Source organism: Budorcas taxicolor, chromosome 19 (genome assembly GCF_023091745.1).
Source record: "Budorcas taxicolor isolate Tak-1 chromosome 19, Takin1.1, whole genome shotgun sequence".
Taxonomy (NCBI): Eukaryota; Metazoa; Chordata; class Mammalia; order Artiodactyla; family Bovidae; genus Budorcas; species Budorcas taxicolor.
The window spans coordinates 19,295,390-19,316,799 of record NC_068928.1 but is presented as its reverse complement, the minus strand read 5'-3'; the positions used below and the strand labels follow the sequence as shown (position 1 = coordinate 19,316,799).

At 53.4% G+C, this 21,410-nt stretch overlaps 1 protein-coding gene across 2 annotated transcripts; it reads right to left on the bottom strand.

Moving 5' to 3' along the window:
• Nucleotides 1–523: 523 nt before the first annotated feature.
• LOC128064989 (galectin-9) lies at nt 524–18,671 on the bottom strand. Of its 2 annotated transcripts, XM_052658040.1 has the most exons (10): nt 18,582–18,671; nt 12,490–12,581; nt 9,855–10,056; nt 8,903–9,013; nt 5,541–5,576; nt 4,842–4,892; nt 4,145–4,186; nt 3,599–3,687; nt 3,334–3,496; nt 524–1,171 (listed from the first exon to the last, which is right to left on the bottom strand). In XM_052658040.1, exons 1-10 carry the CDS (start codon nt 18,618–18,620, stop codon nt 1,025–1,027), a joined length of 972 nt encoding a protein of 323 aa, XP_052514000.1. In that variant the 5' UTR covers nt 18,621–18,671; the 3' UTR covers nt 524–1,024. The 2 variants fall into 2 exon arrangements, with proteins under 2 accessions (XP_052514000.1, XP_052514001.1); XM_052658041.1 differs by lacking the exon at nt 3,599–3,687 and having other exon boundaries at nt 3,334–3,525.
• Nucleotides 18,672–21,410: the final 2,739 nt, after the last annotated feature.

Below are 21,410 nucleotides of genomic sequence, written 5' to 3'. Positions count from 1 at the left end.
GGGGACACAGAGCCGGGTCCCCTGGCACTGGCTCTGTGACCGGCGGAACCCCCACGCCGAGTCTTTTCCCACTCCCCACATACACTGACCCTCGATGCCGGGAAACCCACAGCAGAACCACACACACAGGCCTCTCTTCTGAGCCAGCTTCTCTGGAGCTCACCGGCTCCTCCTCCCCCCGGGACTCAGGGTTCTGCTGAACCGGCCTGCCATGCGGCCCATTTCAGAAGCATGGAGCCACTGGTTTTCTGGGGCTCACCTCTGTCACCCAGCTTCCAGCAAAGATTCCCGTCCAGAGGGCGTCTGAGCTTTCTCCCACACCCTTGCGGGATTGGTGGGAGACCCAATGGGAGCAGGCTGCAATGTCAGGAAGCCCCCTGATCAAAGTGAGCCAGTGATCTCTCCTCCCCCTTCCCTCAGCCAGGATCGTCCCAATTCCGGAGACAACAACACGTCTCAAGATTCATTTAAGAAACCAACAAGTCTTTTTCTTTCTTTCTTTATTCGAAGGACACTGGGAAAAGGGACAGCCCCCTGCCGAGACGGTTCCGGTCCATTAGTGGGGGCCAGAGGGGTGTCAGCAGGGTAGATTTAACAGAGCGGGGAGAGGGTCAAGGTTGGAGAAAGGGGAGGGGTCGAGGACGCCGCTTCCCACGCGGAGTGACAGCTGGCACTCGGACTAGGTGAACTTGAATGGGGGATGGGAATGTGGTTTCAAGGCAGGTGGGGCTGCAGGCCTGGAGCCTGGGAAGGCCAGGACCCTCCCTTTCTGCCACGGGAACTGAACAGGGCCTTCTGCCTGTGGACCACCCGTCTTCTGTAGGATCCGGGTGCTGCCCAGTCCTGGCCAGCTGCCCTCTCCGCTCCGTGCCGGCTGCAGCCAGGAGCAGAGCCAGCCAAGGTCGTGGCCTCTCCAGCAAAGCCCCCAGATGCTGGGCAGCCTGGGAAGGGCTGGGGCTGGGGCTGAAGCAGGGAAGATGCGGGTGGTGAGCAGATCCAGACAGCAACACAGGGCAGGGCTGGTCTATGTCTGCACGTGGGTCAGCTGGATGTCGCCCCCCACCTCCAGGTTGTTGATGGCGGGCAGGTTCTTCAGGCGGTGGTGATATTCAAACAGGTGCTGACCGCCCACGGCCACCTTGAAGCAGTGGCCTTCACACACGATCCACACCTGGACAGACAGGCCCCCGGCATTTGCACCCCACCTGGGCTGTCCTCAAGCGGAAGGCAGGCTCGTCTCCCTCCCTCCTTCCCAACTCCCCCAAACTTCAGTCAAGCAAGACCCACACCTGCATTTGAGCCACATCGAAGGATTCACTCGTGCCCAAACATGCTTTGCGCTCTCCTTCCCAGCGCCTTTTACATAGTGTGTTCCCCGCCTCGCACCCCCACCCAGAATGTCATCGCTCCCCGCCCTGCACGGCTTGTCCACACGGATCACTGCTAATCCCTCTTCAGGATTCAGCCTCCTCACTCCAACCAGCCTTCCCACACCTCCTGTGAATTCACAGTCGCTCAGTCGTGTCTGATTCTTTACGACCCTTTGGACTTTAGCCCGCCAGGCTCCTCAGTCCATGGGGTTCTCCAGGCAAGACTACTGGAGTGGGTTGCCATTTCCTTCTCCAGGGGAATCTTCCCAACCCAGGGATCGAACCCATGTCCCTTATGTCTCCTGCATTGGCAGGCGGATGCTTCACTTGCTGAGCCATCGGGGAAACTCCCCACCTCCTGACCCCCATCGAGTCAAGTCAGATGCCCCCTTAGGCCTGGCCTCTGTCATCCATACCCCTAGGACCCAGCACACAGGCGTGGTCAGTGCTTGTGTTCCGCGGCGGCAGCCCCTTAACTTGTCTTTTCCTTCCCGACGTCCTCCAGAGGCAGCAGCAGCACTTCTGTTAGACTATCAGCGTGCCCACCGCACACTGACACCAGCAGAGTGGTCCCTGCACCCCAGGCACTGTCCTAAGCATGTCACGAACACGATCTCATTTCCTTCTTGCTTCTCCACGAGACTGGTATTACTTGTAGCCCCATATTTTAGGCAAGGAAATTGAAGCACAGAGCAGTTAAGTCACTTGCTTAAGGTCACACAGCTATCAAAGTGTACCGCTCTCTGGCTTGAAACACACCAACACCTGGTACTAAAATCCAAATTCCTTCGCTGCCCCCCAAGGCCCTCTATTGGTCATTTTCAACTCTGGGAGAGGAGTATGAGGGCATATTTCAAAGCACAGATGGGGCTTCCCTGGTGGTCCAGAGGTTAAGAATCCGCCTGCCAATGCACGGGACACCAGTCTGGTCGCCGGTCTGGGAAGATTCCACACGTTACGGAGCAACTAAGCCCAGGTGCCACAACTACTGAGCCCGCGAGCTGCCACAAGAGAAGCCACGGCAATGAGAATCCCCCGCATTGCAGGCAACAAGAGCGCAGGCCCGACTTGCCGCAGCTAGAGAAAGCCCACGTGCAGCAACGAAGACCCAGGGCACCCCAAAAAAGATACGGGTGCCCAGGCTCACCCCCCATGGTCCTGGGGTGGGGCCAGGCATTGATTTTTCTTTTCCAAGCTCTCAGGTGGTCTGAGTGTGTAGTCAGTGTCGAGAATCTAGTTGTGTGTCATCCCAGCCTCCAGAATTCCCACCCCCCCTCACCTCCCTGTCCTCCCTGCTTCCCAGACAGGCCGTGCCCATGACCTTCTCTCTGCTGCTCCTAAATCTTTGCAAGCTGGGCTCCTCCTACCACCGAGATCCCACATGCACTCTGGCCTCCTCTGAGATCTGCCCCCACCTAAGGCCGCATGACCCTGGGGCTCACTTGTTCCTTATCCTACTTTGCTCTCCGCATGGTACCCATTGCTATTCCACAGTGATCTGTCTATCGTTTCCTTCTTCCTCCTCCCACCTCGGCTGTAAACTCCGTGGGGTCAGGACCGAGACTGCTGGCGTCATAACTGTCCCCCCAGCCCCTGGGATACTTCCTGCTCAAAGTGGGCCTGGATGAAATAGCTGATAAATGACTGTTGAGTGAGTGAGTGACACCTCCTTCTCAAGTCCCATCCCACACTGACTGGCTGTGTGACCTTAGCAAGTAACCTACACTTGTGAATTAGTTTCCTTATCCGTAACAGCCGATAGTACTTGCCCCCTGCCTTACGCAGGACAGTAACAATAAAATGATAATAGCAGTCATTTGGTGAACTTTCTCTTCTTCTGAGGCCAGGCCTCACGCTAGAGGCGTCAACTCGTGTCTCGATCATTGTGCCCCGAGATGCCCTCCACCCGCTCCCCCATTTGCCCCTTGAGAGCCCATTCGAGCTCCAGGTGGCGACATCTCACCGAGAAGCTCTGGCCTCGGAAGAAGGGCATCCCCCGTGGCAGGCTTCGCTCCTCAGACCCCCAGGAGCCGTTGATCTGTGTGTTGCGGACCACCGCATTCTCGTTGAAGCGGGGGTTCAGGTGGAAGGCGATGTCACTCCCTGAGCGCAGGTTGATGTAGAACCTGGGGGGCGGGCCACTCCCATGGACTCTCTGCCCCAAGGCAGAGAGAGGGGTGGCCAGAATGACCTTGGGGTGTCTCTTCTCCCCGGGAGGCCTGGCTTACCTCTGAGCGTTGGGCAGAATGGTGCCCGACACCAGGATGCTCTTGGAGGGGTACAGCCCACCCAGGATGGAGGTGAAGAAAGGCAGTTGCTGTGGGGAGGGGTGGGGCAGGTCAGCCAGCAGCAGCCAGAGCAGCCGCCACCCTAGGGGGACCTTTGTGCCCATTTCAATGTGTCTGGACCCTCAGCCCACAGTTTGCTGTGTCTGTGAGTATCTTCAAGAAAGAATTCCATGGAATCTTTACGTGGCTCAGTAAATGGCAAAGAAAACCTTTCCAGCATTCCTCAAATTAATGGACATTTACCTTCAGAAAAAGAGCTTTGGTTGGATGCAAAGGATGCTTAGGCTGAGAAGGGGAGGCTATGATATGCTCAGGGTGAAGGGATGATTTTAAAGGTGAAAGCTCCTTTTGTAAGTCTTCTAAGTTACTTGGAAGTTTCCAGAACTTCAGTTTACTAAGGCACTGCTTTTAATTTTGAAAGCTGCCCTCTCCCCCTGCCCCCAACCCTGCACAGCAAAAACCAGGCCTCCCCGAGAAACCACTTACGTAAACCGAACTGGGATACACCACGGGTGGGATCACGGGATTCTGTTGAAATGAGATTGAGAACGTCAGGGCAGGAGTGCGCACGCACCCGAATGCGTAAACTCTTGTGAGAGGGCACGTTCTAGAGAGGATGCCCCAATAGGAGACTGAAGTAGTAAAGGTTTCAGCTCTTGGGTTTTCCGAGCCACCTTCCTCCCCGTATCAGCCTTGCTGGGACTTCCTGTGTACTCCTGGATCTCATCATGGTCACCTGCCCCTCAGCCCCTCCAAGGACAGCCCCGCTGACTCCAGGTTCCTGTGTAATTTGTCTCGGCAGGAGGCGGAGGCGGAGAAGCAGCCTACGTCCTTGATCAGCTGCTGTTGCTGCCAAGTCGCTTCAGTCGTGTCCGACTCTGTGCGACCCCATAGATGGCAGCCTACCAGGCTCCTCCGTCCCTGGGATTCTCCGGGTAAGAACACTGGAGTGGCCACTAGGGGATCAATTTCTTGCGCCGCTGGGTAAATCCAGCCTGATCCAGAACCTCTACTGTCTCTAAGGAGAGTTTTGTGTGCATGCCCCCTGAGCAAAGGACCTCAGCCCCAAATGTCCCCACCCTCCTTGCTAAACTGCTTTCTTCCTGACTCTGGACCTAGGGAATTCAGCCTTTGGTAAAGGGGCACGTAGTGGGGCTGTGAGCTGACCAGTGTTCAGACTTACAGGGAACATCTGTCCAGGGGTGCTGTGTATGGTGTGGATGACAGTCTGAGTCTGGAAGGAAGAAACCACGTTTTTAACCAGCTCTCACCTGTGGGAAGACCACCACCTGCCCCCAGAGGTAGCACTTAACTCTCTCCTCTTGGGAGAGTTTCATCTTGAGCTTGTAACCAGCCAGGAGGTACCTCCGAATTGGTGAGCAGAGATATTTCTTCTCTTAAGGGCATGAGATAGGGGCAAAGGTTTCTTCTGAGAACAAATATGCATTTGTGGTGTGTGGCCTGTCTTTCTTAGGGGAATCACTCCAGCATAGCCTCACTTTGCAGAAGGAAGAAGAGGAAGTGGGGTCTTGGCGTCCTGTGGCTGCCCACAGCTGACAGGGGCCTGAGCAAACCAGGGGCCCTCGGGGCCATTTCCCAATTCATCAGGGCCAGCCACCCTCCCCCTCACCCCAAGCCCTCCCACTGTTACCCCCACAGCCAGGCAGACGGTCCAGCAGTCTGGCCTTGGTGGCCCCACCTTCCAGTGGGAGACGCCCCGTGTTTGGCTTGCTTCCTCCTTTTAACCTACCACCCAGGGACTGAACCCGGGTCTCCTGCATTGCAGGCAGATTCTTTACCTTCTGAGACACTGGGGAAGCTCTCTTTTAACCCACAGGAAGAAACAAAGCGAAACGCTTCTAAAGAGAGGCAAGAGACTTACAATGGGAGCCGAGTTGGCTGGCCACATCCCGGGAGGCTGAAGGGGATGAGAAGCGAAAACGGTGGTTAACATTGGTGCCGCGTGAGCGTGATGGCAGCTAGACCTGTGGGAAGAAATACCTCCTTCCTGCTGTTAGCAAGCCTTCCTGAGCCTTCTGGGCGCCCGGATGCTCACCCATCCCCCCAGGATACAGTGTGGTTATGCAACAGGGAGGGGTTGGAAGCGGAGGAGGGTGAATTTTCCCACTGGCTCCTTCGGAAGGGGAAAGTGAAAGTGTTTCACTCAGTCGTGTCTGACCCCATGGACAGTAGCCTGCTGGGTTCTTCTTTCCATGGGATTTCTCCAGGCAAGAACACTGGAGTGGGTTGCCATTCCCTTCTCCAGGAGATCCTCCCGACCCAGGGATCGAACCCGAGTCTCCTGCATTGCAGGCAGATTCTTTATCATCTGAGCCACCGGCAAAGCCCTCAAAAGGAGAGGAGGCCATATCTGATGCAGACCATTTTGCTTCCTTTAGCTCCCTGAGACAAAACCATTATTCCCAGGGCCCTAATTCACCCATAAGGTGAACACTAACATTGGCTGGAGATTTGTTGTGTGCCAGGCTCTGGCTTCAAGGCTTTACAAATGAGAGGGTCATCCTTACCTCCTGTTGTGCTGGTGAAGCAACCAGTTCTCAGAAAAATTAGGCAACTTGCCTGAGCTCACCCAGATAACAAGAGATAAAATCCAAAATGGTACCCAGTTCTTCTGATAGTATCCATCATGCGCCATCCTCCCCAGGCCAGGGCCAGAGTCGGGCTGCCCTGCAAAGGCTCCCTGGAGCTCTACCAGTCTTGGGTCCACATGGCAGGAGGCAGGTGCCCTGGCTGCACCATGATGGGCGTGGGAAGGGCTGGGTAGAGAGACCCCCCACCCCCCTCCCCTCAGTCCTCACTGCTTAAGTGGCTGAGGAAAGGGCAGGTCCTGCTCCCGTTCCTGTCTGGGACCTTGCCTTCACCCAGCAGACTGTTCCTCTTGCAAACCTATTCCACATTCATTAACTGAGTCCCTACTGCATGCCAGGCGCTGTGGAAAATGCTGGGATACATGAATGAACCAGCTACAATCCGAGCCCACAGAGGGCCTGGTGGGTGTAGGGAAGCAGGGGAGAGGAGTGTTGGAGAGACATACATAAGCACAATTATAGCAGGACGTGATGACTGACGTAGCGCAGAGATATCGAGAGTCTGTAGGGATGCAGGGGCATCCGGTGATCCACCAATCAGGGACGGTGCTCCACAGGAGCCACACTCAAGGAGAGATTCGGAGGGCCATTCGGGGTTGGCTGGGGGTGAGTGGCAGAGCAAGCTTTCAGCACAGGGCGGCACGTGCCAAAAGCACGGTGGCCTGAGGCTGCCCCTCGTGAGCAGTGGAGGCTGCGTGAGCGTCATGGGTGAGGCCGGGAGGGGGACTGGGGCAAGCCTGGGGAGGACTCTGCAGATTCTGCTGGGGAATCTGGGCTTTCTCTAGAAGGACTTGGGGCCTTTAGGACTTTAAAGCAGGGGGAAGATGCAATTGGATTTGTGCGTGGGAACAAACAGTGGTGGTGGGTGGGTGTGTGGGGGTGGAGAGCCAGGCCGTGGGTGGGGTGGTGAGGGGTCGGATGGCCTGGACCAAGCCAGTGGCTTTGGGAGGAGAGGCGCCAGTGCCCTGGAAAGATAATGACAGAAAGAAGAGCTGAGGACAACTCCCAGGTCCCCAGCTCTGGGCTTGGGGTGTGGATGAACCTTTGGGTGTAACGGGGCCTGGAGACCCTGGCTGGCCTGCTGACTAGACCAGTGTCTCAGACACTGTGTCCTTTGTGCTGATGGCTCAGCCTCCCCAGGCCTCTGTTAAACTCACTTTTGGTTTGCGCCCCCTGGGCTTGGGTGGGAAACAGGCAGCCGGGGAGAACTGCACCTTGGAGCAGACGGGCTGCTTGGGAGCTGCGCGGATGTTCTGTTAAAACAAAAGGCGCCATGGGGTGAAGAGAAGCATTAATGTAGCCAAGGAAGAGTGGGAAAGCAGGGGCCAGGCAGGGAGGAGCGAACCAGACAGGTGGGGGAGCCAGGGATGCGCAGGACCCGCAGAAGGAAGGCTGGGCTGCAAGGAGTGACAGTAGGCTGGCCAGCGCTCTCTCCACCTCCATCTCCTCTCCATCTCTCTCCACCTCCATCTCTCTCTCTGCCTTTATCTCTCTCCACCTCCATCTCGCTCTCCATCTCTCTCCATCTCTCCCTCCACCTCTGTCTCTCTCTCTGTCTTCATCTCTCCATCTCCACCTCCTTCTCTCTTTCCATCACTGTCTCTCCATCTCTCTTTCCACTTCCTCTCTCCACCTGCACCTCCATCTCTGTCTCTCTCTCCACCTCCATCTCTCTCTCCATCTCTGCTTTTCTCTCCTCTCTCCTCCACCCCCACGGGAGAGAGTTAAGGAGGGAAGGAATATGGAAGACGCAGACCAAAGAAGAGGACCCCGTGTTCGTTAAGGGCCGGCCGCGTGCCTTTCCCGTCTCCAGGTGCATGCACAGATACCAGAGTCGTGGCGGCAGCTTCCAGTCAGTAGCCTGAGGCCCCACAGAGTGTGGGCCCACCATACCCCAGTCTTCCCAGTTTTCACACAAAAAACCTGAAATCCAGACTTCCGTGTGCTGTTACCTGACCTTTTTTCTGCTGCACTGTGGCAGAATGCACACCCCACAGAACAGACCATCGTAAACTCTTTTTAAGTGTGTGGGTCATGGTGTTAGGTTGACTTCCACAGTTGTGCAACCATCCCCACCATCCAACTCCAGAACTCCTTCATCTTGTGAAACTGCCCCTGACCTTTCAGATGTTGGTTACATGTTAAAAATTTCAAAACGCAGAGAGGATCAGATAGACCTGGGAGTGGCCCAGCAGGCTGTTCTGTGCCCTCGATGGCTGTGACCTCATCGAGCTGACACAGCGAACCGTGGGGCAGCAGACCCTGCTCCTTCCGCAGCTGAGGAGACTGGGGCTGGGAGAGGTGAAGTCATGTGTCTAAGATCGCCCAACCCATGAGAACGGCAGAGCTGGGGGTTTGGGTTGGATTCAGTTTGATTCCCAAGCCCAGGTTCTTTCTACCACCACACAGCCTCCTAAGCAGAGTGGGGATAGAGAGAAACAGAGATGAGTGGCATTTGAGTCCAGAAGACTGAGCGGGTGTCCCAGACAGAGATAGCGACACGAGGAGGAGAAGGGAGCCAGGGGCGTGGAAAGGAGACCGGCTGGCACTTTGGGTCCACACAGCAGGGCCCAGGCCCAGGGAACTGGGCCCCACACCCAGCCCCTGGGGACGAGCGCTGGGTGGACAGTCTGACCTGGAAGCTGATGGAGGACAGCTGCACGACGCCCGTGATGCAGATGGCATCGATGCGGTGGAAGGGCACGCGGTGGGCATACTGCATGAAGAGGTTCCTGTTCACTATCACCTGCCGAGAGACGTGCACATGCCAGGGAGGGGGCCCCAGCCAGGTGGGCACACACCTGGGCCTCCGGGACCCCTGCTTCCAGAAGCTTAGGCCTGCATCTGGTTCCACATTCATTCCCTATAGATCCGGGCATCAGCCTTCAGAGATGTGCCAGTCACAGGAACGTGCTTGGGACCCAGAGGGCATCCAGGCGCTATCTCTGTCTGGCTCCAGTCATTGCTTTCTTACTCTTTTGGTTGTTTGTCTTTCTAATCATAGCTCACCTGGGGTATTACTGAAATATGCATATTGAAATATACATACAAATGTTGGTGGGGAGCAGAGGAGAGGTGACATCAGGTTACGTGACAAGGGCGTGGCGGCATTTGTGTTCACAAAGAGAAGCACAGACACAGATGGACTCACCCCGCCCCCTCCTTCTTCCCAAGCCCAGAGACACTGCTCTGCTTGCAAAAGCAATGTGCAATGTCCTGCGAAACCAAGTCATTAATTACACCTGGATAAAGGCACCAACAAGGTAACAGGAAGAGAAATGTTCCCAGGGACCTGGAGTGGAAGAAGGGGTACAACAGAGAAATGGAAATAACTTGGGCTCCAAAGACACAAGGAGGCCAAAAAGCACCATGGTGACTTCTCTGCTGCTAATTTCTGGAGTAAATGAAGCAACAGGTACATTTGTAAATGCAGGTGAAGGTGTGTAAGGGGCCTGCAGCCTTACAAGGAAATGATCCTCTTCTCTGTACAAAGGTGTTGTTCACATGACTATTTTAAGACCATACATGGAGCCTGATCGAGACAGGGGACAGGCAGCTGAAGGGACGAGAGGAGAGTTCCAACTCACCCTGAACTCCGAGCTCTGTACCTGGAAGCAGAGCTCAAACGAACTCCCCCTCTGGAAGGGCATCTGCATCTTCCTCTCCTCCGGCCCCCAGCTTCCTCTCTGCTTCGTGTTGCAGACCACATACCCACCCTCTTCAAACCGAGGGTTGAAGTGGAAGGCAATGTCATGGTCACTATAGCCGGTCTGAAGGTTCACAGCAAACCTAGGTGGAGGGAAGTCAGGCAGTGCTTGGTGTCCTGGTTTATTCCCAAGGGTGAGAACAGGAAGTTCTCCAACTTTTGACTGACATCCATCTGGGAATCTGCACACAGCCTGCATGGCTGGTTGGTGCCCAGCCCTAGTCTGCTGCTGTCTGTTTTGTTCACCTAATTTGCACTAATGTGCTTTTGTTCAGTTACCACATTTTGCCTTTACAGTGTGAATTTCTATGGGTAAAGACATTTGTATCCAAGTTGGAACTTGAAAAATGTGCCTGGAAGTGAGAGCCTTTTGGACCAAGTGGTCGCCGAGGCCTGCCCACGTCCATTAAGTTGGGACAGAAGAGGGCAAGTGGAAAGGACTTATGGCACTGGTGGGCCGCCTACAGAGATGGTGTCTAAAGGGGAGACGTAGAATAAACCCTAGCTTTCCGGCCGTGGGGACCTCGGTGTGTGTGTCTGTCCCTCACTGGAGGCTATCGTGTGTCCACCTGCCCCCAGTGAGGTCAGCAGGCCTGGACCCTGAGCCCAGCTCTGCCCTGTTTGTCATTTGCAATGACCAAGACCACGCTATTCAAGCTGCCCCACCCAGGAAAGGGGGTGACTGCCTTCCTTCGGGGATGATGCCGAGTAAGTGATTGCTTGTTCCCATCTCTCCTCACCTTCCCAACCTCCTCTGGGTACAGCCATGACTCTAAGGTAAGGGCTAAAAAAAAAGGAGCTTCCAAGGGGCCTGGCTCATGAAGGGGGTGCCATCGATGTTTTTTCTGACTTTTCCCAGGTGGAACTCCTGCATATCCCCAAACCAAGTTCTGATCTGAGGTTCTCCAGCAAGAATTACGTCCCACCACCTTGCCTGAACTCAGAACCAGTGCGGTTCACAGCCTGCTTCTCAGAGTCACTCTGGTCTCCCCAACCAACACACAGCAATCAGAGAGTGCGCCTCGCTCCCGTGTCATCTCCACAGAGCCAGGCGCTGCAGCACACTCATGGGCGGCCCTCAGTGGACATTCTATCTGCAGGGCCCATTTTTGGTTTTTTGTTTGTTTGAACTGTGAAGCATGGCCTGCAGGATCTTAGTTCCTCAACTAAGGATGGAACCCTTGCCTGCTGCAGTGGAAGCGCAGAAGGGTGCCCACGCACCTTCCAAGGAAACCCTGAGAACCCACTGCTTTATCAGTTACGAGGGTGAGTTTGGGGTATTGTCCTCAACACTAAGGTGCTTGGAGAGCTCTCAGCCAGCAAGACCAACAGAACTGGCTGGGACCTGAGCCCTAGAGGCTCCCTCTGGGAACAAAAAAAGGAAAGGCTGTTCCAAGTGATTCTAGAGTGAGAAAATCGAAGTCCCTGTTCCTCTCAAAGTGAAGAATGGTGTTCCTGAAATATCGGGGTGTAATTTTCCCTTTGCCATCCTCCAGCCTCATGGCTGTGTTCCCAGGGAAGGAGAGAAGAGCAGCTTCCATTGGAAGGGGGCCCCACGGAGGTAGAGACAGGTCTGTTAGAGTGGAGTAGAAAGCCCTCCTGTGCTGGGAAGAAGGGTCGGCACAGGGAAGGGGGCAGAGGGAGGGATGGAAGTTCAGAAACAAGGGTCCCGATTCCCCTGCTGGAACGGTTTCTGGGAAACCGGGTGCCTCACCTCCCTCCGAGTGCCCTGGGGGCACTCAGGGCTCTCAAGAGTCCCATGGTCAGTGAGGCTGTGTCACCTGGCAGGGGAGGCAGTGGCAGAGGAAGTCATCTAGAGGCTTCTGAGAGAAGTCATGTGTCCAGAGGGGCCTCGGTGGACACTGTGGATCTCAGGGTGCAGCCCACCTGGACCCCACCCACACAGGCACATGCTGTAGGCCTCTGGGTCACCCAGCCCTCGGCAGAGGTCAGTCAGGGCTGCTTGAGCCACTGATGACCCTCCCGCCTCTGAGAATATATGCAAGCTCTTCTGTGTTCCCAGACAGCCCACCTCGGGAAGGAGGGGGATGGGAAACAGAGCTGAGATATTTATATTTTGAATTGACTTTAGCAGCAAAGACCTTGAAGCCGAAAGAGACCAAACCGCAGCCTTGAAGGCAAGTTTAAATATTTCCACGTCAGCCCACATGAGGGTTCTGAAGCAGACGCAGGTGACTGCAGGAAATGGAGGAAGTTGACGTATCTGCAGCTCTGGGTCGTCGTGTATGAGGTTCCGTTCCAGAACTCTGCTCTGGGCTGGCCTGCTTCCCTCCCTAGACTGTGAGCCTCCATCCCCCCTGTCTCTGGGGAGTCTGCTTAATGGTGCCCTGGATGCTACGTGCGGGTGGCCGGGGTCTCATGCACTGTTGGCAGGGCCAGGCCCTTCCCATCCCTGGAGCCAAGTGCAGACACTTGGAGGATGCTGGGTGGACCCTCCTGAACTGACAGCACCGTGGTTCACTCAGGGTGAGGCTGAGAGAGACAATTCCCGGTACCTGTTCCCGCCTGAGGGAAGAACGGTCCCAATGATGGTGATCTTGTGTCCATCCTGGAGACCCCCTTGGATCGTCCCAGTGAAGGGGACAACCTGTGGGGAGGAGATGGCGGTCAGTGCCTCCTGATTCCTTCTCGCCACACTAGAGAAAGCCTGCACACAACCCAGTGCAGACAGAAAAAGATTGTAATAAAACAGGCAAATAATTAAATAAATAAAGGATCCTTGGTTCTGGTGAAGAGGCTTCATTTTAGAGCCAGGCATCCTCCAGGTTTGAATCCTGATTCTGCTGCTCGTTACCTGAGTGGCCTTGGGAAGCTTACTTAACTTCTCTTTGCCTCAGTTTCCTCATGTGTGAAATAGGGATAAACCCCACTTTTGGGGTGAGATTCATGATTGAATGAGAAAATCTGTAGAAGATTTCATCGTGTAGTACGTTGTCTCTCTACTGCCCCCCCCCCCCCCCCCCCCCCCCCCACCGCTTCCACCCTGGTCTCTGAGCAAAATTCCTAAATTAGTTACATCTCAACTTTGGAAGCTTCCTTCCAAATGCGTAATGGGGTTCTACAAACTGCCTTACACACCGTACTATCTCTTAGTCAATTTTCACGGTTTTCAAGCTGTTGAAGTCTTGTCTACCTTCTCCTTTAAGTCAATTCCCTACAAAAATCAAATGCCTATTTAAAATGGATAATCAACAAAGACCTACGGTATAGCACAGGTAACTCTGCTCAATGATATGGAGCAACCTAAACGGGAAAGGAATTTGGAAAAGAATAGACACATATATATGTATAATGAATCACTTTGCTGCACACCTGAAACTAACATAGCATTGTTAAGCCACTATACTCCAATGGAAAATAAAAATATAGAAAATTTTTTTTAAAAAAAGGAAATTTTTAAAATTTTTTTAAAAAAGAAGGAAAAAACTCACACACATACACACATGCAATGCACAGAAATGAGGCAGCTGATTTGCGTATTTGAGCTGGCCAGGTAGGGGACAGTCGGGAGTGGTGGGGACTGCAGCAAAGGAGGCATCATCTTCCTTATCCAAAGAGCAATGTCCACTCAGCTGTGACCGTGATTACCTTCCAGCCCAGTGTGGACAGAGCTTCCAGCTTATTAGGAGAAGACAGGAATCTGGATTTTTTTTTCTCTGTAAAGCTTTCTACTTTCTGGGGCAAAAATCCTTTTAAAAAAGGATTGTAGAAGAGTTTCTTTGTGATAGGAACACATAATGAATGTTTGCAATGAGATAATATGTCTAGATTTGCTTCAAAATAATCCAGGGGTGGGAAGAGAAGGAGGGTTGGCTAGGAGTGAAGCAGATAAGTCAAGAGTTGAAACTGAGGGATGGGTGTGTGTTGTTGATGATACTGTTCTCTCCACATTATACATTTTCTTTGGCAGCGAATTAAAGTAAACACCGTGCAGGCCAAACAAAAAAGCACCCACAAGCCCAATTCAGTCCTGCCCCGTGTCCTTGAGTCGCACAACGACTCAGAATCCAGGGAAGCCCCTCCAAGCCCAGTGTGCACAGCTGGCCCTGGGAGATAACCAGTGATGCCAGGATCCCATTCAGACAGACTGTGCTCTCCATGCACCTTGGGCAGAGGTGTCTTTTGTGGCTCCCCAGGTCAGGTCTGAACTCTGCCAGTAAATACTTTGGTGACCTTAAGCAAATTACAATATCTCTGCATCTCTGAGTTCTTTCTGTTGTCTGTCCATGTCAGTGATTTTGGAGTAGAATCAGCCTGACCCAGTGAGGCTGACCAGCATGGTGGACTTTCCTGAAGAAGAATCCCCTTATTTGTTCGTTGAAGCCTCTTAAGAGACTTTCATACCATTATGAAAGACGAGGCTTAAAATATATCCTTCTGGCAGCATGGGCGCCTCCCTCAAGCGTATTCACACGAAGGTATAAAGAACTGAAAGCACAGTGTGATGGGATGAGGTCCTCAGGGCACAGACGGAAGGCGGGATGGAGGAAGCCCTGTGTGGGCCATGGGGGCGGGCAGTACAGTTAATCTTAGGAAATGTGTCTGTGTGTGTGCGTTACTTGCTCAGTCATGTCCGACTTTTTGCGACCACGTGGACTATAGTGCCAGGCTCCTCTGTCCATAGGATTTTCCAGGCAAGAATACTGGAGTGGGTTGCCATTCCCTTCTCCAGGGGGTCTTTCTGACCCAGGGATTGAACCTAAATCTCCTGCATGACAGGCAGATTCTTTAACTTCTGAGCCACCAAGGAAGCTGTGGCTCAGGCAGTAAAGAATCTTAGGAAATGATTCCCCCAGAAAGCTTTGTGAGATTTTAATGTCTTAAGTGGCATCCTCAAATTCTGAAACACAAGATTGTTTCAAATTGAGTATAGTCCTAAAGACAAGGTTATTCATAGCTGCATTATAGTTGTAAAGAATCAGAAGCAAGTCCAAAAGTCCACCGGGAAGAATTTGGTATTTCCATACAATGGACTTTATGGAGACTTCATAAGAAGAGGAAGAAGGGAACTCTGAGAATTGATATGGAATGATTCCACATGGATTATTTTAAAAATGGGTGAGGGAGGCTGCTGCTGCTGCTGCTGCTAAGTTGCTTCAGTCGTGTCCGACTCTGTGTAATCCCGTAGACGGCAGCCCACCAGGCTCCCCCGTCCCTGGGATTCTCCAGGCAAGAACAGTGAAGTGGGTTGCCAATGAAAAGTAAAAGTGAAGTAGTTCAGTCATGTCTGACTCTTAGCGACCCCATGGACTGCAGCCTACCAGGCTCCTCCATCCATGGGATTTTCCAGGCAAGAGTGAGGTGCCATTGCCTTCTCTGTGGGGGAGACTATATACATATATTGACTAATTATAAATAAAGCATTATGTAAAAACATTTCTGGAACGATTCAAACAAACCATTAATATTGGTTGACTCCAAGGAGGGTAGGGTGGACTGAATAATTACCACCCTCCCCTCTGTCCTGCCAAAAATGTCTACATGCTAATTCCTGGAAGTTGTGAATATACTACTTTATACAGCAAAGTGGATTTTGCAGATGTGATTAGGTTAAGGATCTTGAGATAGGTTATTGCAGATTGTCAGCATGGGCCCAGTGTAGTCACAGGGTCCTCAAAGAGAGAGGCAGAAGAGGAGGGTCAGTAGCAGATGTGGCAACAGAAGTGAGAAGCTGCTAGCTTTAAAGAAGGAGGAAGGGGCCACAAGCCAAGGCAAGCGGGCAGCCTCTGGAAACTGGGAAAGGCAAGGAAGCATTCTCCCCTGAAGCCTCCAGCAGAGAACAACCTTGCTGACACTTTGATTTTAGATTTTGACCTCAGAACTGTAACAGAATGAACTTGTATTGCTTTAAGCCTGGCTGGCCAAGGACCCCTCCAGGCATGTGTGTGTTGTGTGTCTGTGATCTTAGCAAGAAACAGCAGCACCTAGAGGACCCGGAAGAAGGATTTTTAAGTTGGATTTATGGTTCCACAGCATGGACTCGCCTCCCAACTCCCCAAGCCAGCAGCTCTGATGTTGACCAAGTCACATGACCTGTCTGCCCCCCAGTTCCCTCCTCAGAACGGTGAGACACTAGTGAGGCCAGCCTGGCAGTGTCCTTGAGAGGATTAGGTGAAAGGCTAAGTGGAAAGCCCTTGGCTGGAAGGACGTGACAAGGGTAGCTGTCTGCAGCAGGATGACTTAATCCTTCTAATGGGATCGAACTAGGTCTCAGCTCCTGGCCATGCCTGGAGACTGAAGATCTTTCCCTCCTCTTTAGATCCTTCCAGAAAGAGGAACCAGGCCCTACCAGCCAGAGGTGGGCAGCCCTCTTCTGGAGACCCAGTGTCACAGAGGCCACCCAGCCATAGCTGGCTAGGGGGCTCACCCGCAGGGGGCAGCACTGCTACCCTTCTGGTGGCCTCCCTTCTGTGTCTGAGTTAACTCATCTTCCCAACACTGCTGGTCATTATTAGTACCACGTTTACAGATGAGGAAACAGGAACAAGAAGGTTGCCCGACCTTCCCGAAGTCACTCAGCTGGGCAGTGATACAGACAGGTTTGAATCCCAACAACCCATGCTTTCAGCCCTGACCCGGACTGCGTCTCACAGTGAAGCCCTGATCCTCTGGGACCAAACAGTGAGTCCTGTCCTGACTCTGATGGCTGCTGCCTTTCTGGCCCTCTGGGGGCTGGGCCAGATGAGACCAGAGCGGGGCATGGGCGAGCAATAGGGGTGCTTCTGAGGCATTTCCTGGAGGCACTGACTCAGCCGATTGGCCGGGGGGTGACTCTCACGTTGCACTTGGGAGGAAGTGAGGTCCCGGATACTAGAGGTCACTGGGTGACCTGGGGGTGGGAGGCCACGTGAGGTGAACAGTGCTGCTGGTCCCTGGGGGGCTGCACCAGCCTCCTTCTCGTCCAGACTCTGAGGCCCTGCTGTCAATAGAAGGAATTTCCTTCTAGTTTCAAATCATTGGCTTTTGAACCCAAGGATTAGAGAGGAAAATGTGTCTTTAGAATAATAAAATGTCAGGGCCTGGAAGGGGCTCCAGATCCCCCATCTGAGGGAGAAGGAAGCCTAGGTGTCACGTCCTGACCCCAGGGTCACTGTGGAAGCACCCACTGTGGGGGGCAGCTTCCTCCAACCCCAACAGGAGCCCCCCAAAGTGGGCTGAGGGGCACTGAATGCTGCCTGGAGCAGGCAGGCCCAGCGGGGCGCCCGGGGAGGTGGGCATGAGTGTGGAGCCCAGCAGCCCCCAGTAGCTGCTGTCCCCCCAGCCCTCCCCAGGAAGGACTCCATCAGCCCACCTGCCCAGCCTCTCAGGAAGCTGAGGTCGGGAGATTTGAAGGACCAGGCCCAGGATGCAGGGAGCATGGAAACCTCCTGAGACCCAGCCTGCCGCCTGCCTGCTTCCTCCTCACCCAGGGCTCTCTCCGTGGGCACTTGCTTCCTTGGTCACTTACCATCTGGGGACATTTGACAAGTGACCTCCACCTGTCTGAACCTGTTTTCCATTTATGACCTGGGGATGATAAGGTTCACAGGGTTTAAACAAGGCCACCTGCAATGGGGCCTCCACACAAGAGGCAAAGGGCACAAGACACAGCCCTTGCACCCCACAGTGCCCCCTCTCCCCCATAACTCCCCAGAGAGTCCTTCTCAGATAGCCTTGACCTGCCCTGCCTTACTCTCTCACCGCTCAGGGAGCAGACACCTCCTCAGGAGGCCTTCCCTGCCACCCCCAGACTCCTATTGATTCTAAACATTTCCACAGTGAGCCAGACACTTTTCAAGCTCTCTCAGGGGACTGCCTCGCTTACTTCTTCCCCCAGCCCTAGGCGGTGACTTGAGGATTATCCCTGTTGTACAGATGCAAAAATTGAGGCCCCGAGAGGTAAAGCAACTTGCTGGAGGTCACATATGCATGACTGTTCAGTGGTTTAGTCGTGCCCAACTGTTTAGTCATGTCCCTTTGGAATGTAGCCCACCAGGCTCCTCTGTCCCTGGGACTTTCCCGGCAAGAACGCTGGAATGCGTTGCCATTTCCTCCTCCAAGAGATCCTCCTCACCCAGGGATGGAATCCGCATCTCCTGCCCTGGCAGGCGGATTCTTTACCACTGAGCCACCTGGGATGCTTGTGGTCACCCAGCTAGTACATGGCTGAACCCAGGGAGGCCGTCTTCAAGGTAAGTGCAATTCGCTTCCAAGCTGGGTTGTTAGCCTCCCCAGAAGCCCTGTGTACCTCTCTCTTCGTGCAAAAAAACAAGATTAATAATCTCTTTTCTAGTTATGATGTGGGCCCTTCTTCCCCCACTGGGCATCTAGAGAGGAGTGGCAGCCAGGGAAAGTTCAGTAAACCTTTGCTTCCTGAATCCTGGTGATGCTCATCTGCTGCAGCCCTGAGTGGTGCTAGGGGGACGAGGCGAGCTCGGAGCGGAAATTCTGTCAGGATCACGCCGGCTGGCGTGTCTGCCTTTCTTGTGTTCTTACTTGGATGCCCCCCTTCCCCCATCCCCAGCAAGAGCTCCTGTCACCTGCAGGAGCTGTGACCCCTGTCCCTCCCCTCCCCCAGCTGAGGCCACCCCTAGCCCCGGGAACTCACTGGGTTTATGTAGGAAGCCTGGGCACCACCAAAGGCCATGTCTCCACCGCCTCTGTAGCCACAGCCACTTCGCCTGCTGGCTTAATGAAGAAATAGAAACCAAAGCAATCTGGCAGCTATTCAATGGGGAGGAGCCCAGGGCAAGAGGAAATGGGTGGAGAAAGAGCAGGGGATGGAAGCGGGTGCTCCTCGCCAAGTGTTCTCTCTCCTCTCTCTCCTGTGCTCCGCCCCAAGTCAGAACAGGTCCCAGAATTTCCTGTAGGCTCAGAGATCCTCACCACAGGCACACCACAGCGAGCTTCTAGGAGACACTCCCTGATGTTGCGGTTGTGTCATGAACGTCCAGACAACAGTGGGACTGCTTGGCACGGCCCATGCAGACAGGGGCTGCCTGTGCATGGGGTGGTGGTGGTACTGGGAAGGCCTGACTATAACCATTTTTCCAGGCAGAGTAGCAGAGGCTCAGAGAGCCTCAGGGTCATGCCTAAGGTCACACAGCTCATCAGTGGCAGCTGAGCCATCAGAGGCCACTCGGGGTTGGTGGTGTTCAGTTGCTCAGTTGTGTCTGACACTTTGTGACTCCACGGACTGCAGCACACCAGGCTTCCCTGTCCTTCACCATCTCCCGGAGCTTGCTCAAGCTCATGTTCATTGAGTCCGTGATGCCACCCAACCATCTCATCCTCTGTCGCCCCCTTCTCCTCCTGCCCTCAATCTTTCCCAGCATCAGGGTCTTTTCCAATGAGCTGGCCTTTTGCAACAGGTGACCAAAGTGTTTGAGCTTCATCTTCAACATCAGTCCTTCCAATGTATATTCAGGGTTCATTTCCTTTGGTATTGACTGGTTTGATTTCCTTGCAGTCCAAAGTACTTTCAAGAGTCTTCTCTAGCACCACAGTTCAAAAGCATCAGTAGGGTCTGGAAAAGGTATCCTCCCCTTTAAAATTCTATTCCTAATATAAAAACATTATCATGTTGGGACTTCCCGGGTGGTCCAGTGGTTAGGACTCTGCACTTCCACTTCAGGGAGCATGGGTTCGATCCCTGATAAGGGAACTAAGTCTATATGCTGCCTGGCATGGAAAAAAAGAAAAGAAAAACATAATCACGTAGAAAGAAATGTCTTGCAAATATAAAAACTCACATTGAAGTTTACCTTGAGGTGAAGGGAAGTGAAAGTTGCTCAGTCGTGTCCGGCTCTTTGCAGCTCCATGGACTCTAGCCTGCCAGGCTCCTCTGTCTATGGAACTCTTCAGACCAGGATGCTGGAGTGGGTAGCCTTTCCCTTCTCCAGGGGATCTTCCCAACCCAGGGATCAAACCCAGGTCTTCTGCAATGCAGGCAGAATCGTTACCGTCTGAGCCTCCAGGGAAGCCCAAGAATACTGAAGTGGGTAGCCTATCCCTTCTCCAGGGGGTCTTCCCAACTCAGGACTTGAACCGGAGTCTCCTGCATTGCAGGCGGATTCTTTACCAGCTGAGCTACCAGGAAAGCCCAAAGTTACCTTAGCACTGTGTATAATGATGCCCCAGGAGCTTCTGACCCTTTTCTCTACCAGTCTCTCTCTTCTCTCTCCCTTGATTTAGGGCTTTAGAATGGGGAGCGGATAAGTCCCAGACATTCCAACTGACATGGATACCAGGGCAGTATATTGAATAAGCTGTCTTTAATTGGCTCCACCACCTTGTTAAAGGAAATGATTGACTGAAACAGAGACTCAGGATCAACTAGATCGTGGATGGAGATGCAGAGGAAAGACACAGCAACAATATTCTTACCTGAGGTCAAGAGGGTCCCCCCCACCATGTGGCAGAGACAGGGCCCGAGGGTCCAGGCTGGACAAGCAGTTGAGGGTCTTAAGGAACCGAGTGGGGAGCAGGTGCTCCAGGGCTGCTCCCTTCTTGTGCCTCAGAATTTGCAAAGACGGACTTCTTTGAGATGTTCCCATAGACTGAGGCTGTATGCCTTCTTTCTCCCCTCTCCATCCTCACTAGATTCCTGGATCAACTGAAACTTGACCGAATTTAAGGGGCAGGGGCCGGTGGCACAGTTGGAATAGAACGGAGAAAAAGAAGGGAAAAGTCTTTGCCATTCTCTTCAACACCAGGGACAAGGGGACTGTTTTTCTCATTGACTGGGATATGGAGCAACTGGAACTCTCGTTCACTGCAGGTTGGGAAACTTGTTGGTGGATCATAATAAAGTCAACCTTCTACCGCTCCTGTGTCCTGACTCTTCTGCTCCTAGATATTTACTTGAGATAGGTGAGAACATACACATGTGTGCATAACGGCTTCACTTATCATAGCCCCTTACTGGAAACAACGCAACTGTTCACCAGCAGGAGAAAGGAAAATGGAATGGTGATATGCCTACAATGGACTGAAAGCGGAAGTGCTGGCTGCTCCATTGTGGCCGACTCTTTGTGACCCCATGGTCTGTAGCCCACCAGGCCCCTCTGTCCATGGAATTCTCCAGGCAAGAATACCGAAGTGGGTTGCCATTCCCTTCTCCAGGGGATCCTCCCAACCCAGGGATCGAACTCAGGTCTCCTGCATTGCAGACAGATCCTTAATGGTCTGAGGCACAGGGAGGCCCTACAGTGGGCTGCCCTCGGCAACAAAAAGGGACTGAAGATACAAGCAAGTTCATCACTGAAACTCACAGTTGAGCACAGGAGCCAGAAACAAATGAGCACAGGCTGGGAGCATTTTGATGACACAAAACCCAACATCTGGTCGGAATAGTGATCACCTGTGGAGGCACCAACTGAGAAGGACCCTGAAGAGTCATCTGGGTGCTGGAAATGTCCTAGAGGTTGACCTCAGT